The 18,445-nt window shown below is 35.1% G+C and overlaps 1 protein-coding gene across 2 annotated transcripts in view; it reads left to right on the top strand.

Annotated features, from left to right (window-relative positions):
- Utp20 (UTP20 small subunit processome component) overlaps positions 1 to 18,445 on the top strand; it is a 92,014-nt gene that overhangs the window by 5,359 nt on the left and 68,210 nt on the right. For both annotated transcript variants that reach the window (XM_047548078.1, XM_047548079.1), the window contains exons 5-15: positions 130 to 318; positions 2,890 to 2,971; positions 3,643 to 3,780; positions 4,231 to 4,386; positions 5,159 to 5,305; positions 5,385 to 5,519; positions 6,501 to 6,578; positions 8,431 to 8,609; positions 13,367 to 13,522; positions 13,660 to 13,748; positions 15,566 to 15,671. In XM_047548078.1, coding sequence (XP_047404034.1) covers positions 130 to 318; positions 2,890 to 2,971; positions 3,643 to 3,780; positions 4,231 to 4,386; positions 5,159 to 5,305; positions 5,385 to 5,519; positions 6,501 to 6,578; positions 8,431 to 8,609; positions 13,367 to 13,522; positions 13,660 to 13,748; positions 15,566 to 15,671 — 1,455 coding nt within the window. The remainder of the gene's footprint in view (positions 1 to 129; positions 319 to 2,889; positions 2,972 to 3,642; positions 3,781 to 4,230; positions 4,387 to 5,158; positions 5,306 to 5,384; positions 5,520 to 6,500; positions 6,579 to 8,430; positions 8,610 to 13,366; positions 13,523 to 13,659; positions 13,749 to 15,565; positions 15,672 to 18,445) is intronic.

Raw genomic sequence — 18,445 nt, forward strand, 5'->3', positions numbered from 1 at the left:
TGATATAGAAGTATTTTGGATTAATTAATCTGATGATCATAGGTAATCTATCATTAAGTAGATTTATAGACTTTATACTAAAAGAAAAAAAAAAAACTACATAATCAGTTGCTTCTTTTTTAAATCCAGTTTGGTCGTACAATTGGCACGAGATCTACAGATGGATTTCTATCCACACTTTCAAGATTTTTTCCTGACCATCACCTCTATCCTAGAGACTCAGGACACTGAGTTGTTAGAATGGGCTTTCACCTCGCTGTCATATCTTTACAAGTACCTGTGGAGACTGATGGTGAAGGACATGTCCAATATATACAGGTGACCTTTTTCTTTCTCCAATATGTTTTTTTATTTGTATTTCTCTTTTCTCTGACCTCTTCCTGACTCTAAACTACCTTTGCTGCAGCTCAGTGTCTAATTATTTCCTTATACAGAGTTGATTTGCCAGCCACAGTGACTCGTAATCTGGTCTAGCAATCTGTATTGAACATATCTTAAATTTATATTGACCTCACCTTCTCTCATCTACAACTATTGAAATTATACCCAGTCATCCATACCTGACTTGAATTTCATAACTTCCACAAATATTCCCAGGCACCTTTACCAGAAGTGAAAGCTTTGTACTATGTACCTCTTTGGCATTTATTATCATTTATATTACAAAGCTTTCATTTTAACTATTTGTAGTATAGTGCTGTTTCCTTAAAAACCTGTGAACTCTTTAAGAATCCTGTCTTAAACACCTATTTACCCATCTGCCATTATGCTTACTAAACCAAAAGAGATACTAGGTTCAGTTTTTTTTTTAAGTTTGATTTTTTTTATGCATTTATCTTTTTTTTTTATTTTATTTTTATAGACTGTGTTTTGATTCATTATACACAAATGAGGTACAACTTTTCATTTCTCTTGTTGTACACAATGTAGATTCACACCATTTGTGTAATCATACATGTATATAGGGTGATAATGTCTGTCTCAGTCCACTATCTTTCCTTCCCCCACCCCATTTTCTTCTACACAATCCACAGTTCCTCCTTTCTTCTCTTACAACCTCCCCGCCCTCCGCCATACCCAGTATTTTTTAACTCATTTAGACAGGGAAGGAGAATGACTTCCATTGTAGCATTTTAAGGAAAGATTATCATCTTTTTAAATTTAAGATTTGATGGATTTTCCATTTGGTCTCCTGATTGTTTCAACATAGTAATCATCACAGGAAGGACTTAAGATCAGCTGTCAGCCCTTTATCCTGCACAACCTTCTCTTTTAGGAACTTTGAACAAAGAATGAGAAAGAAATATTTTTCCAATCTTGACTAGTTCTCTATGAAGCCTTGAATAATATGATTAAAAACCAAGACTATGTCATTAACAACCCATGAGGTCTTTAAGGGAATATAGTTTATTTGATTTTATAACTTCAGCTGTCATAAAAACTATCACTTTTGTGTCTTCTAAAAACAAAAAGGTTCCTTAGTTCTAAATTTATTTTCTTTCAGTGTGTGTCATTTCAGTACCCTGGATATTTTTATTTGAATATTGTTAACACATTTGTTCACACCATTTTTTCTTACCTTCTGTTCATTTGTGTGCTCATAAATATGAACTGAGGGCATACCTTATACCAAGTCCCATTTGGTTGTCCATTTTCTTCAGTAATACCAACAGTCTTCTTGTATCACACCTTAGAGACATCTTTGACCCAGTCATCTTCAAAGACTCTAAATCCACTTGATGCTGTTATGTACACATACACTCTGAGTATTTATTCAGTGCTCTCTGCATGGAAGGCACTTGAGATACAGTCACAAATAAAACATGAAAATCCCTTTTCTCGTAAGTCATTTTAATGGGGAGAAACATCTGAGGTGTATACCTGGCATGTTCAAAGAAGAGCATGAATAAGAGTAAGAGTATTTAGGTGATGTCAGAGTACTAGTAAATGGGAGCCAGTTCATGATGGGTCTTATGGAGCACTGTAAGATTTTTTTAATCCAATGCATGAGCTCCTTTAATGTCTCTTGGGTCAGTCCTTTACCATTTTCCTCTACCATCAGCCTCTGTCATGCCTTACTAGCCCAAGTTTGCATGTTATCAGTTTTCCAAGTAGATTACCAGACTCTTCTTTCTGAAAGTATTTGTTATTTAGCCAATGTTTATTAGTACCTGCTATGAGTAAGAAGTTGGTAGATACTAGGAATGTGGCAAAAATGGGAGATTCATTTTCCATGCTCTTCCATATTAGAGAGGCTAATTTATATAAGTAATTTGTTATAGCTGCATGGGTATGTGACCTGCAGCAAGTTACTTAGTCTTTATTTCATTATCTGTAGAATGAGAGTAATAATGATGCTCATAGAGTTGTACTGATTAAATGAAAGTAAAACAGAGTAAGTTCTTTCCTAGATGTAAGTTAGAGTTCAAATTACTCTGCTTGGTGTTCAGAGATACCTCTTTACTTGAACAACTTTTTCTGCAGCTTTTTTTCAGCCTCCCACCTTTATTTTCCCCAACCCCTACACCTCACCATCAGATCATTCTTCCTCTTTGAGATAGAATAACCTCCTTGTTATTTCTTGACCATGATCATTGCTGCCTGCTCCATCTTTTTTCTCATATTTATTCTAATAACAACTCCCACGGAATTCTTTCTGTCATTCAGACCTCACTGTCAGTTTTAGCTTTTCATGGAGTCTTTGTTGTAAGACCAGCACCACTGACCCTGGGACATGTCAATCTCTTAGTAATTAAGATGTTAAACTTGCGTTATACCTCTTAGATATTCCTTGCATACCTAGCACAGTGCTGGATCTATTGCTGACATGTAGTACATCTTTATTAAAATTAAATGATTAATAAATTATCTTATTTTTCTTACTTACAGCATGTATAGTACACTCTTGGCTCATAAAAAACTACATATAAGAAATTTTGCTGCGGAAAGCTTCACTTTTTTGATGAGAAAGGTTAGTTCGATGTTTTATATATTTGCTGTAGTTGATCATCAAGAATCTGATGACCTACAATACTTTGTAATAATATAGTTATTATAGACTAATTTTTTTAAATACGTAAACAAACCTGATACAACTTTGTATCCCTCTGTAAGGTTTAGTCTTTACTCACTAATTAATGTGATATAATTTGGGTTACTCTTGTTTTTTGTTTTTGGTAATTTATAATTTGTATATTTCAAAAATATCTTCAAATTCAAGTCAGTAAATACATTTGCAATAAGATGAATAGGAAGTTGTGTAACAGTTTCCTTTAAAATGGTAGTGTAGTGTGATTTCTGTTTGTCTAAAATTTCCCTGGTAAATTGTAGAAGGATTTTGTAACAAAACAAACATTGGTATTGAATTTCTTCTACACTTATAAAAAACAAATATATGATTTGCTTTAAACCATAGAATGTTGCCTTACATAATTTTCTTAGTATGTACTTCCTATTGTACCAGTGAATTCATCACTCTTTTATGTGATATTACAAATGATAGTACACTGTTGAAGTAGGTCAAGATCATTACAAATGTTTTTTCCTTTCAAAATTTTTAATTAAGAATGTAGAATAGAAAGTAAGATTTTTTCATTTGAATGTATTTATGTTGAAAATATAATTTTTCATTTTACATTTTAGGTCTCTGATAAAAATGCACTTTTCAATTTAATGTTCCTTGATCTTAATGACCATCCAGAAAAGGTGGAAGGTGTTGGGCAGTTGCTCTTTGAAATGTGCAAAGGCGTTAGAAATATGTTTCACTCCTGTACAGGCCAGGTAATTAATGGGGAGGCGTGGTTGGAGTCTATGCAGAAGGATTAAATAGAAAATAGAGAAGAATAAGGCAAATGATGTGGCAGGAGGATAGATAACCTAGAACAAATACAAAGCACTAAGTGGAGAAAATTAGAGGATTAATAACATTTCTTCCTAATGTAGGCCCTAGGCATTTTTCCTTACAGAGTCATTTCTCTGTTCTTTATTGTGGATACTAGGAGGTAATAATGCATTTATTAATGGGTGCAAGTAGGTAGAGAGAGTCAGTTGTATGGTAAAATTCCCCATCCTAGCTTGGAAATTCCTTTTGGGATACAGTTAATTTAACCAGCAAAGCTGCCATATCCTTGATTATTCTTAAACAGATTTTTAAGGTAGCTAATATATTCAGTGTGGTAAATTGCAGCCTAATACTTAAAAATAATTTAAATTGTTTATGTATTACTACAGGCAGTGAAACTAATTTTGCAAAAACTAGGACCAGTTACTGAAACAGAAACTCAGTTACCATGGATTTTAGTTGGAGAAACACTCAAAAACATGGCCAAATCCTCTGTATTCCACATCTACAAAGAACATTTTGGAACATTTTTTGACTGTTTGCAAGTGAGTTCTAATTTTTAAAGATGGGTATATAATAAAGGAGTCTGAGAGTTTTCGTCATTGTTGTTCTGAGTCTAGCATAGCACTCTAGGAGATTGTATATTGTAATCATTTTCTTTATACTTCTGTACACAGATTAAGATTTTCCTTTCCCTTCACCCTTAGTACTCTTTATTTGATATGGTGTTTTGAGATGCATTGGTGCATAGCATTAAAAGAAGCTCTGGATACACTCCTGTGATCGCTTCGGAGACTGAGGCAGGAGGATTGCAAGTTCAAAGCCTCAATAACAGCGAGGCCCTAAGCAACTTAACAAGATCTGTCTCAAAATAAAAAGTATATATATTTAAAGGTCTGGAGATGTGACTCAGTGGTTAAGTACCCATGGCTTCAATCCCTGGTAGCAAAAAAAAAGAGAATCTTTGGATCCTCACTGCCTATTTAAATCTTGGCTCCACCACTTACTGCTAGTATAATTTGGGAAAGTTATTTAAGTCTCTGTTCCTCAGCCTATTCATGTGGTAAGTAAGGATGATGACAATGTTCTCTACCTCAGGGTTGCTGTGAAAATGGTGAGTAGTTATTTCAAAGAACTAAGAACAGATCACTCAGTAAATGTAGCTCTCATTATCTTTAGTGACTCCTGATAAATGCCTTTTCCTTTCAAAGCCAAAGAATGTGAAAAGTTGAAATAGGTCACACTATTTCATTATTGGATGAAAAATTGAATTTAGTATCTTTCAGTTATTTTCTTTGTTAAATCCTTTGTTTGCAGGAATCACTCTTAGATCTACATAACAAAGTAACAAAAAAGAATTGTTGTGAAAGTTCTGAACAGATTAAAAGGTTATTAGAAACATATCTGATACTCGTGAAACATGGAAATGGATCAAAGATAACCAAACCTGCTGATGTGTGTAAGGTGAGTTCCCAACTTAATATGCTTAAAAGCTTGTTGATTAAAAGCAGATTGTACATTGTTTTTTCTTCTATCTTTGCAGATACTGTCTGAAACATTACAAATAGCCAGTCTCTCCACATCTTGCCTGGAGACTCTCTTGGATGTAATTTCTGCTTTGATCCTCGGTGAAAACATTTCCTTGCCAGAGACCCTCATCAGGGAAACCATAGAAAAAGTAATTTACTTCAACAAATATTAATTGAGTAGTTAATAACATGTTTAGCATTGAGTAAGCCTGCTGGGGAATACAAATGAAGCGTGACAAAGGCTCTGCCCTCAAGGAATTTATAATCTTGTTAAGGAGACGTGAGTTGTATGCTGTAATGGAAATAAAATGCCATAAAAGCTAAATCTCTACAGTAAATAGTCAGTTAACATAGATAGCTTACCATGTGTGAACAAGATGCTCCAGGGATAACCCTGTAATCCCTACAGTTGGTGATGTTAGGGAAGGGGTCTGGGAGTGAGTAGTTAAAATCTAGTGAACTGATCTATTTCAGATACATATTGAATTAACTATTAATTCTGCCTGGGGTTGAGGAACAGAAAATATTTTTGAAGATTTATATTTGAGATAGTCCTTGAAGGTTCCATAGCGTTCTGCCAGTAAGAAGAGTTTAAAAATACTAGGATAGGCTAGCATAAGCAAAGACCTGTGTTGATAAATGTGTGCAGTCTGGGTGCATGGACACCTGAAAAAGTGTGATGTAATAGCCACAAAGCTCTACTTGGCTTTGGACAATTTAGGTTGGGTTTCATCCTACAAGTCATGGAGGGCTATAGAAGAATTCTAAGCAGGGGCATGATTTGATGAGACTGACATTTTAGTGATTTTTGAGAGGTGGTTTGGAGGGAAGTAGTATTGAAAGTGAATGTATTAGGTGCTTCCTAGCATCACATAATGCAGCTGCACACATTGGAAAGGTTAGGATCATGCTGTTTGCCCTTTTGCAATTTTGTGGAGCTTCAGAAGAACCATCCTTATGCGTGGCCTGTATCATCACTGAAACATCTACGTGGGTTCCTTTGGAGAAGACTGAGCCTTGGAACAGCATGCTGGTTGACATGCGCTCTGTTCCCGTACTTTATTACTGTCTTGGGGACAAAGGGTATTCTCTGTGTGCTTCAATTAATACTTTTTACCTGTGGTCTACAGATTTTTGAGAGCAAAGTGGAAAGACGTTTAATTTTGGATTTTTCTGAAGTCATGTTTGCTATGAAGCAGTTTGAGCAGGTGAGCAAGATAATAAGTTTTGAATATTCTTTAAATCTGTCATGATAAAATAATCAAATTTGAAATCCTGTGATTTTTCTTTGTTTTTGGAGAGAAACAGATTTAGTGTTTGATGTTTTAGTCAGTTTTTTATTTTGAAGAAATTACAATCAATTGTGGTTTACAGGTGAAACTTTATTCCGTATACTAAGGCATTTAAAATGATTTATAGTAACCAACCTGTTTTTATTAATACTTAAGCTAGTTATAGAATCATATTGTAAAATTGAAAAAACACTTTAAGAAACTTTTAAGTGAATTTTAAGTATAGAAAATAGTGTCTGAAACAGCTCATTTTGGAGGAAGATTGAAAATTTATTTCATGGCTTCAAAAGAAATACTGATGAAACAAATTCTTTTGTCAAATTCAAAGTTTATTTTACCTGCTTCCTCTTATGGCCATCAAACATTTGCCACTTCCCATAACTAGTAATCTTATAGTATACTTACAGAAATTTATGGCCGTTGGAGACATAGGCAGAATTAATAGTTACAATTCAAAGACCTGTTGTCTTTTTCTTCTCTTAATTCTTAAAAATATATATTTGACTAGAAAAAAAAAACAAACAAACTCTTTTTTTGTGTCCTAGATCCCATTTCTGTTCCATGAGGACTATCACACTCTAGTTTTCTTAGCAAATATGTCTTTTTCTTCTCTCAGTTCCTTCTGGACTTTTTTTTTTTTTAATCATTTTTCTGTCGTTTAAAATAGTGACACAAATCTAAAAGATAGTCATTTGTCCTCCACATCCACCTTACCAGAACCAACCAATATGAATGATTTTTGCTAATTTTTTTTTCTGGCATTTACTTTATAATTTTAAGTCAGTTGAATATACTACTTTTACTTAGTTTGTAAGTTTTAGTCCTCATCTATAGATTTCTTCCTATAGTAGATGATTTTGGGTTCTTTTATGTCCCTCATCTTTGTGATAGTGTTACATCACAGATTTTGGTTGAACCACATGGTTTTTGTAAACAAGAAGTATTTTATGATTATGTATCCTATTTTGAATACCTTTGATTTTTTTTGGAGTTAGTAATTTCTTCACTTTTTAACACTTTTCACATGGGTGGCAAACTGTCAGATAATTTAGCAGTTCAGTTCTTTTTCTTCTATTCTCCTGGAGACATTCCTCCTAGACCAATTTATTCTGAATGGGTTGCTTTCTCAACCCACTGCACAGATGTTATAATAGAATGTTCTTTTCCTTCTCAATCCTGTTTCCTGGATCCTAGGTTTCCCTCTTGTAATAGTTTATTCTCTTATTTTAATGACCTCCATTTTCCAGAGGTTCCCAAGAGAGGTAAATTGAAGTAAAAGTTTTAAGGTTTAATACATCTAATTAATTAAAAAAAAACAGTAACTATGGGTAAATGGCAGAAGGATCAATAGAGGGAAGGGAGCAGGAGGTGGGGAAAGGGAAAGGGAAGGAGAGGTTGTTGGGGCCTGAATTAGAATAAGATATATTCTGTGCTTATATAATTATGTCAAAATGGATTCTAATGTCACGTATAATTAAAAAGCACCAATAAAATTAAAGATTTAGTACATCTGAAATTCTCTCCTTACAGTACATTGATAGTAAGCTGGGTATAGAATACTAGAGTCTAAATCATTTTCCCTCACAGTTTTTAGGGTATTGCTGCATTGTCTTCTAACTTTCATTCTTCCTATGGAGAATTTTAATGCTACTAGGACTCCTGATCCTTTGTTTTATGAATTTATGTGTTTTTGAAGTGTTTATGATCTTTTTTTGTTGTTCTAGTGTTTTTATCTGTTAACAGGTGCAATTTCCTTTCTTGTCTTTAGCTTTTTCTGCCAAGCTTTCTCTCATATATTGAGAATTGCTTCTTAATCGATAACAGCGGAGTCAAAGATGAAACCCTGGCCATTTTGGCCAAGCTTATTCTAAACAAAGCAGCACCTCCCACTGCTGGTTCCATGGCAATTGAAAAATATCCTCTTGTTTTCTCACAACAGACAGTGGGGTGAGTTCTAAGTCTGTTCCTATAGTGTTGGTAAGATTACTCTTTTAAATATAATGCATCAAGAATCTGTAAAAAAATGAAGATCTACATGTGTTGACATATATAATGGTAGATAAATATAAATGACTATAAATAAGTAATACATAATAAGTTGTTATATGGAAAAAGCAAGTTACATTGTACATATAGAATGCATATCTCACAATGTTAAAAAAAGTGTTTATAAACATAGAAATACATGGAAGGATACATAAACCTGTTCATTTTGTTTATACCAAGAGGATAGTTATGGAAAGAATGAGCTATTAATTTTTATAGCCTCTTATTTTAAGATAATTGTAGATTGATGTGCAGTTGCAAGAAATAGTACATGTACCCTTCATCCAGTTTCCCCAACTGTGAACATTTTCCATAAGTGTAGTACGGTGTTACAGCCAGAAAATTGGCATTGATAACAGGCCACCAACCTTATTCAGATTTATTTGCACTTATCTGAGTGTACATACATATATAGTTCTATGCAATTTTATTGTGTGTACATTTGTAACAAACACCAGAGTAAAATAGAGAACTGTTCCATCACTACAAGGATTGTCATGCTACCTTTTAACGGCCAAACTCACCCTTTCACTGCCCAGTCTAACCTATTATCCTGCTGGTCTGTTCTCCATTTTTATTCTTTGATCATTCCAAGAATATTATACAAATGAAATTTTATGGTATACTTTTTGAGATTGGCTTTTTTCATTCAGCCTAATACCTTTGAGACTCATCTAAGTTGTATATATCAGTAAACTCATTCCTTTTTATTACTGAATAGTATTTCCTGGTATAATATTGTTTTAGTGTTCACTTGTTGAAAGACATTTAGATTGTCTTTACTTTTTGGCTATAAAGAAAAAAGCTGTTCTGAACATTCATGTTGTCATTTCTGTAAGATAAATGCTCCAAAATGTAATAGTTAGGTTTTGTAATAAGTGTGTATTTAGTTTTATGAGCAGTGTCAGTTTTCCAGAGACCAACACAGTATGAATGATTCAGTTGCTCTGTCTTTTCACCAGTGTTTTGATATTTATCTTTTTTTTTTTTTTTTTTTTGTCAATTTGTTTGGGATGTAGTGATGTTTTCTCATTGTGATTTTAATTTGCATTTCCCTAATGACTGATGATATTGAAGCACCTATTCATATGCTTATTTGCCATCTGTATGTTTTCTGTAGTGAAATACCTGAACATTTCTTTAGTCTGATTTTTAATTGGATTATTTGTTTATTTACTGTTCAGTTTTGGGGGGTTTGTTTTGTTTCTTTTTTGTGGTGCTGGGAATTGAACCCAGAACTTTGAGGCATGTTAGGCGCATGCTGTACCACTGAGCCACATTCATAGCCCTACCCCCCAGTTTTAAGAAAGTGTTATGCATTGTATACATAAATCCTTTCATTAGATATGTGATTTTCTAATGTTTTGTCCTAATTTATAGATTGTCTTTTGCAGAGCAAAGCTTTTAATTTTGATGAGGTCCAGATTACCAAAGTTTCCTTTTGTAGGTAATGCTTTGGTGTCAAGTCTAAGAACTCTGCCTAACCCTAGGTTCCAGTGATTTTCCTACCCCTGTTTTTACTATAAAAGTTTTATTGTTTTATGTTTTACATTTTAAGTCCATGACTGATTATGATTTCTTTTTTTTTTTCTTTTTTTCTTTTTTTTTTAATGAGGTCTGAGATTTAGGTCAAGTTTTCTCTTTTCTTGTGAAGTTCACTTGATCTGATAACATTTGTTAAAAAGACAATTCTTCCTTGTGGAGCTGCTTTTTTGTATCTTCATCAAAAATCAGTGGGGCATATGTTTGTGAGTCCATTTCTGGGTTTTCTGTCCTGTTCCACTGATGTATGTGTCTATCCTCTTCTCATACTACATTCTTAATTCTCTAGCTATAAGTTTTGAGATTTTTAAGTAAAAATCCTCTTTATTCCTTTTTCACAATTGTTTTAGCTATTACTAATCCTTTTGCTTTTTTGTGTCTACAGAAAAACTTTGCTGGGATTTTGTTAAGAATTGCATTAAGCCTCTTGATCAATTTGGGGAGAATTAACATCTCCCCAAGGATACAAAGACTGTTTATGTCAGGAGATGGTTAGGGGGAAAAGAAGTGATTGTTCATTTTTAAATTTTATACTTTTGCCTTATTTAAATTGCTTAAAGGCCCATGATTACTTCCTTTATTTTATTCATAACAGTATAACCCTTTGGAAGTTGAATATGATCCATTTAAATATATGAGAGGATTCAGCTTATCGTATTCCAAATAGTCAAGGGGATAAGCTTCTAGAAATTGTAGGTGAGGAAAGAGTTCCCTTGTAATTTCTTTGTGTCTACATTTGACTTCATGTCTGCTGGATTAGTTAGATCTGTTGCTGTGTTTGTGGTTTGCTTTGAGGTAGTTGGAGAAAGTGTACATGCGTAGAGTTTGTGCTGAGATCTCAGCCTCGAAGCTTCACAGCATCCATTGAAGTGGGAGCTACTGTCTCCATAGTCACATAGCAGTTAGCTTTGGAGGCTGATCAGCTTGAGATTCTGAGTTCCTTAAACCTATCTTCTTTACTTACATCTTCTGCCTTCCTTAAACCTATCTTCTTTATCAAAATGTGCCAACAGAATCTTGGTGTTTTGAATTCCAATTCTTGAGGAGTGGGTAATGAGTAACTCCTGTAGAATTATCCCTTTGAACCATTTCTCTTGATTTTGCAACCCCAAACCAATCTCCAGCAGGCCCATTCCTTGCAAGTTTCCAAAATTATGGTGTCTGTATCGTGAGAGTGAAGTTGCTTTGTTGGTTGACTTCCATGATTTGAGGCCAAGGCACTGATGTGATTGGATGTCAGACCTTCTCACACTTGTTATCTCAACCCTCTCAATTCCTCCTGAGAAGGTGACATGGTAAAATCAATAAGTAAATTGGATTTATTAACTTAAGGCAAGTTCTACAACTTCCTTGTCTCTCTGAGAAAACATCCCTCTGCTACTCTTCCTTCCCTCAGAGATATGGTATGTGTGAATGGTCACCTTTGTCTTCGATTCCTTCTGTGGAGAATTTTAAATAATAGTTTCAATAATCTTAGCAGTAGTCCACTTATCTATCAAGTTTATTGAGGATAAAAAGAATTAATGTGAAAATGCTTTTCAGAATATTGTCATTTGATAAATATTTATAGTATCAGGTACTCTAGGAGACACTGGTGTACAACAATGAATAAGAAAAAGGTTCCTTTTGCAGGGAGATAATATTCTGTGGGAAGGGACATGGGTGAGGCAGATAAGCCCATAAGCAAGCTGATTATAGATAGTGATGAAAATAAAATAAAATAAGGTGTTGAGACGGGGAGAGTGAAGGAGGCCCTCAATACTTCTTTCTGGAGCAGGGACATTTGAGCTGATTATAATAATGAGAAGGATTCAGTCTTACAGGGAACCAAATGAAAGACTTCCATACAGAGGGCTCTGGAATAAGTTCAGCACATTTCAGAAAGAGAAATTAAGTCTCCGTGAGTAACAAGCTGTGGAGAAGAGTGGGATGACAGTAGGTAAGGGAAGTAAACAAGGGTCAGATCACATTGAACCTTAACACGTCAAGGAAAGAAGTATAGTTTTTATCAGAGGAACTCGTGGCAGGTCTGCTAAAGGTGGGGAATAACATGGCAATTAATTAATCTTTTTTCTTCTTAATTCTAAACATCTCAATGGTTTGTAAGATTTTTGTAGGTTGTTGAGATGTGGTTACTGCCAAAAAACTATACGTCAAGATGTGGTGACTTTAAGTAGCTGACCTTTAAAATTAACCATTTATCATAATTTCCTATCACTCAGTATCCTGATAAGTATGAAACTAAAAGAGAATGTGATTTTTTTGTTAATTGTAATAATAAAAAGGGCATAGGAGTAAAAACCTGACTTCACTTTTCTTGCATAATAAGCTAACCTAACTGGCCATGGAGGGAATGGGGGCATAGCTCAGTGGTAGAGTACTTGCCTAGTATTCCTTAGGCCCTGAGTTCCATCCCCAGCACCTAAGGGAAAAAAACAACAAACAAGCAAACAAAAAACTAGACATGGAGGACAAATTGTAAAACAAATCATTTTACTTTGTATGACTTTCCTTTGATTAGATTTCTGTCTTTCAGATAGGATTGAGACATAGCACGATGGCAAGAATAAAATGAGGCTAGCAAGAATAATGCAGACTAACAGATACCCAAACCATGTCATGTCAGAAAATGTCATTGTGTAATCATACACATTAAAGCAATGGGAAATTACTTCTAAATCATAATCATTTTTGTGATTATGATAGCTTTACTATAGTAACTTTGCAACATATTTCTGCATTTGGGAAGTAATAAAATTCATGTGAAAAAGGAAAGAGAGAATGGAGGAAGTCAGTTCTTTCAAATGAACTATCCCTCCAATTTTTAAAGACATGAATTAAGAAATAATATCCAAAACGGAGAGAGACTTGATTTAAGTTATGAAGCAAATTAAGATAGAAGTGGAAAAAAGTAGAGCCAATGGAGTTGAAAGAACATTGCATTTGAAAAGGACTCACATTTGTTGAGTTACTTGTATTCAACCACCACCACCAGTTCCCTCCTCCCCTGATGTGCCACAATGAGAAGGAACCAGTGTCCTTTCAAACTTGTAATGGCAAATAAGTGATTGCATTGTCTCCAGTTTTAAACATTTGCTTGTATTTTCATCCTTCAGGTCCTATTTAAGGCAGAGAAAGATGAGATCCAAGGCAGAAAAGGAGCAGTTTCCAGTTTTGGACCATCTCTTATCTGTAATTCAATTACCCCCAAGTAGAGATACTACTTACCTTTCACAGTCTTGGGCAGCCCTTGTTGTGTTACCTCACATTAGGTAAAAAAATAAACTTTAATTTTGAAAGAAATATTTAGCATGAGATTAAAATATATTAGCTATTCTTTGTCATTTTATGAAAAAGCCATTGGATCGCCCTTTGAACTTTTCCCTTTCTCTCCCTAATTCTTGGACAGACCTCTTGAGAAAGAGAAGGTGATACCACTAGTGACATGCTTCATAGAGTCACTCTTCATGACTGTTGACAGAGGGAGCTTTGGTAAAGGTCAGTTACAATCACCATTTGTTCTCTTTGTCTTTTCTGGCACACTTAAAGTAATTGTAAACACATGTAATAGCAGAGAATAATACTAACATTGTGTTCTGATATAACTTCCTACGTGGTAAATATGGAAAAAAGAGCATAAGATGGACATGTTTCACTTCTATCCCATAATGTGTTGACCAGGTCAAGGTGGCTTGAAAATAAGGAAAAATCGAGTGTCAAAAGGATGCCATGTCTTAGAAAATCACTCCTTTTCAAGCCCCAGCCTGTGTCTTGTTCTATGTCTCCTGTGCCTGTCCTATCCCGGCATAAACCTTTGCTCCAGGCATTTCTGTTTCTCACCCTGAGCAACATACCTTCTTTAACAACTATTTGTTTGCCCTTGGCACATGTGTTCCCCGTGCCTAGGGACTACTCTTAAGTCTTGTCATTCATTTAAATCTTAGTGATCTTTCAGAGCTGAGCTCAGGTATAATATCTCTAAGAAGACCTTCCTGTCTTTTCCAGGCTAAATTGGACTGCCCTGCCCAAAACCTTGTTGCCTATTTTATAGGGGTATGTCCCCCCAAAAGCCTAAGGATAGCAATTTAAAAGCAAGTTTTTTGTTTCATCCAACACAGTATTTTTTTCTTGACATATAAACATAGTAGTCATTTATTCACTTAGATATTAATGTGCTATATTCTGTGTTAGAGACTGAGTAGACTTATCAGAATAAAGACACATCTCAAGGGCTCAGTAGCCGCATTTGTTTAGTGGTTACCATATTGGATTGTGGCTACATATCAGCACAACAATTTTTAACATTGCACAAAGTTCTGTTGAATAGTCTAGAGTCTGGAGCAGATTTTGTGGACAATGTTTTATCTTTCTGGCATTTTTTTTTTTTTTTCCTCTTAAAAATCCTTTGGGTGCATATATGGTTGGTTATACAACTAGTATAACTACATCATGTACAACCAGAAGAATGAGAAGTTATACTCCATTTACGTGAGATGTGTCAAAATGCTTTCTACTGTCATGTATAACTAATTAGAACAAATTTAAAAGAAAAAGAAAAAAATAATGACATAATGAAAACAAAGCACCCTTCAGAAATGCAAAAAACATTCTTAACTTATAGATCATATAAAAACAGACTAACAGATCTGACTTGTGGGCCACAATTTGCTGACCCTTTGGCTAGAAACTAAATGAGGGCTTAATTAATATTAGTTGAATATATTTAGGTAATATCTATTGGATATGTGACTTTTTATAAATTAGAGAATAATATCAATGTGAGTTTTATAAAATGATAATTTGACTTTTTAAAGATCCAGTGGTTTGAGTCATTATGCAAGTTGAGTGTTCCTTATTTGAATTGCTTGGGACCAGAGTTTTAAATTTCCTCTGATTTTGGAATGTTTGCATAGGTTTCGCTGGTTGAGCATCCCTGACGTGATAATCTGTAATTGGAAATACTGCAAAATCCAGAACTTGGTGTTCATAATAGCTGTATTCAAAATGCTTTAGATTTTGTTAATTTTTTTGGATTAGGAATGCCTAACCAGTATTTCATCTTCATCTCAATTAATGTTAAATGAATTTTTATTCTCTACTTCTAAATATGTATTTATCTTAAGAAAGATAAAATGTAAGACTTGGAAACTTCTCTTTTTCTTTTCAGACACTTGGCAGATAATTTTTAGAAGGCACAGATTCACTTTAAAGTGAATTTACTTGTTCTGTAAAGTATCGGATATTGGATAAATGAGATAGTTGATAGTTATGTCATAGAAATAAATGATACTTTTTTCCTGTCTCTCTGTGCTTAGGAAACTTATTTGTTCTTTGTCAAGCTGTGAATACTCTGCTAAGTTTGGAAGAATCTTCTGAACTTCTTCATTTGGTTCCTGTGGAACGTGTAAAGAATCTAGTATTGTAAGTAAGCAGATATTCCATTTGACTTAATAATGAATAAAATTTTGAAGCCTATTTTTGAGAACATAAAATAATTATACATAATAATTGTCTATAATTCAGATGTAATACAAATTATTCTGCATTTTATACATAAATTATATTCACATAGTGAAATTTAATATTGACTTAGATTCTCCGATTAAAATAGCAACTTTTTTATTTGGATACCAGGATTGAACTCAGGGGCACTTGACCACTAAGCCACATCCCCAGCCCTATTTTGTATTTTATTTAAAGTCAGGGTCTCACTGAGTTGCTTATGCTTAGCACCTTACTTTTTGCTGAGGCTAACTTTGAACTCAGGATTCTTCTGCCTCAACCTCCCAAGTTGCTGTGATTACAAGTGTGTGCCACTGCATCAGGCTAAAATAAGAACATTTTTTGACATGGTCTTTAAATACAGGTTCATCTTTGTGAAGGAGTATTGTATTATATGTATAAACTATGGGTGCAGCATAAGGGGTTTATAATGACAGTTGTTCCCAACTATAACATTGTAGTGTTGAACTTTTAATCTCTAATGGTTCCACCTACACATTCCTACCACTATCATATTTCGCCTTACCGTGACATAATCTGTTTCAGAAAACTTTCCTTGTGATCTTTTTGCTATGTACTGAAACAACCCAGTTTATTTATTTATTGTTTAAGTTAGTTTGGCCAGACTCTGGTTTTGGTAGTAGCACCTTTTATTCAGTCAGTATTTGTTTGCTTTTCTCATGTACCAGGTTCTATTCTAGGCACTGGGAAACACAGTGGAATGAAATAGACAGAATTCATTGCCATTGTGGGGCTAATATTCTAGAAAATAAATATAATATATAGCTTGTAAGAAGGTGCTGGATGCTGTAAGAAACCAAAGCAGTCTGGGGATAGGGAATCTAAAGACTGAATAGCAGTTCTGAATAAGGAAGGCCTCACATAGAAGGAGATAACTGAGAGGAAACCTGAAAGCAGGAAGGATATAGGGTCTGGGGTGCGAGATAACTGAGGGGAAACCTGAAAGCAGGAAGGGTATGGGGTCTGGGGTGCTCTCTGGGGGCAACAGGAGCATAAACTTGAGCAGCAAGGGGGCATTGTGGCCAAGCAGAGGGTGTGGGTAGTAGAAGAGGACACAGAAGTGGAAGTAGCTGACAGTATACGACCTTCAGCCAGTGGCAGGGCTTTGGCTTTACTCTGAGTGATTCGAGAGGATTTTTGGCAGGGCACTGATTGAGAATTAAACAGGATCACTTAGGTTACTGAGTTGAGAAGATAACATAGGGGAATACCAGTTAGGAGATTTATGGCAATAATCCATACTCTCTTTACATTTCCAAACCTGGGTGAAGTTATTAGAAGCCCATCAGGTGTGGATCCATTTTTGAGGGCATGGTATGAACTTTCATTGTATGTGCTGGGCCCTACTTAGTGTTGTGCTGGTATACCAAGTGTCTAGGTTTCACAGACATTACAGACTGGATTTGAATTTTGTAACTCTGTAGCCATGGATAAGTTAATTGACTTTAGCTTCATTATATCTCAACAGGGGGTCATTTAAAAAAAGAAAGGATAATATTACTTACCTTGTGCAAATAAAGAAATAATAATAGTAAATAAATGCAATTTATATACAATTTGCTGTTCTGAATACTGTGTATACATTATTTAATCCGCACAACTCTGTGAGGTGTAGGTACTTGTAATTCTCCATGGGGAACTGAAGTTTGAAATTACCACCCTGTTCTCATCTATCATCTCCTGCCTGGATCATTGTCATAGTTGCCCCATGAGTTTCCTTATTTCTCCCCTTGTACTACTGCTCTCTGGTCTGTACCAGCAGCCAGAATGATTCTTTTAAATGTAAGATGATAGGTTATGTCACTCCATTGCTCACAACCTTCTAGTACAGTGTTTCTCAACTGGGGGAAATTGGTTGCACAACTGGAGAGAGAAATGGAGTCTGTTTCTGGCATGCTGTGCAGAGAAGCCAGGGGTGCTACTAAGCAACACCCTAAGCACAGGGTAGCCCCCTGCAAAGAGTTCCAGCCCCAAATGGCAGTAGTACCAGTATTTATTAAGAAACTCTTTTCTAGTGGTATCCAGCATCCTTATCGGGTTCCTTGGGGACTCCATATGACCTAACCCATGACTCCTAACATCTTTAGCCACTCTTCTTTGTCTCCTTAATGTTTCTACAGATGAGCACATCTCAGGGTTGGTGGCTTTACTGTTCCCTCTGCCAAAGATGCTCTTCTTCTAGATATCTCTTAGCTCACGTTTTCATTTTCTTCAATTTCTGCTTTCCATAACCACCTCTATCAAATGGTGCTCTACCTTACCCTGACACTCTCCATCACCTACACTAGTGTCTCTCTAGCCTCCCTCGCTGGTTACTTTTCTCCACAGCACTCACCTCTGTCATACTATTTATTAGTTTACTTATTGGCTATCTTTCCCTGCTAGAACACAGTTCCAGGAAGACGACTACTTTGTCTTTTGTATACTGCTGTATCCACAGTATCTAGTAGTCACTGGCATGTAGTAGGCACTCAGTAAATAGTTGTTGGATAAAGATGGCACATAGAGATTAAGCAGCTTGCTTGAGGTTATGCCACTGATGCATCATGGGACTGGGTTAAGATGTGGGCTGCCCAACCCCAGAGCTCCTCTGCTGTTCCCCTTACTAGCTCAATGCCTAGCATACAGCAGACACTTAATAAATGTTACATATCTTCTTTTTATGTGACTGT

The sequence above is a fragment of the Sciurus carolinensis genome, chromosome 4, assembly GCF_902686445.1.
Source record: "Sciurus carolinensis chromosome 4, mSciCar1.2, whole genome shotgun sequence".
In the NCBI taxonomy this organism is placed as follows: domain Eukaryota; kingdom Metazoa; phylum Chordata; class Mammalia; order Rodentia; family Sciuridae; genus Sciurus; species Sciurus carolinensis.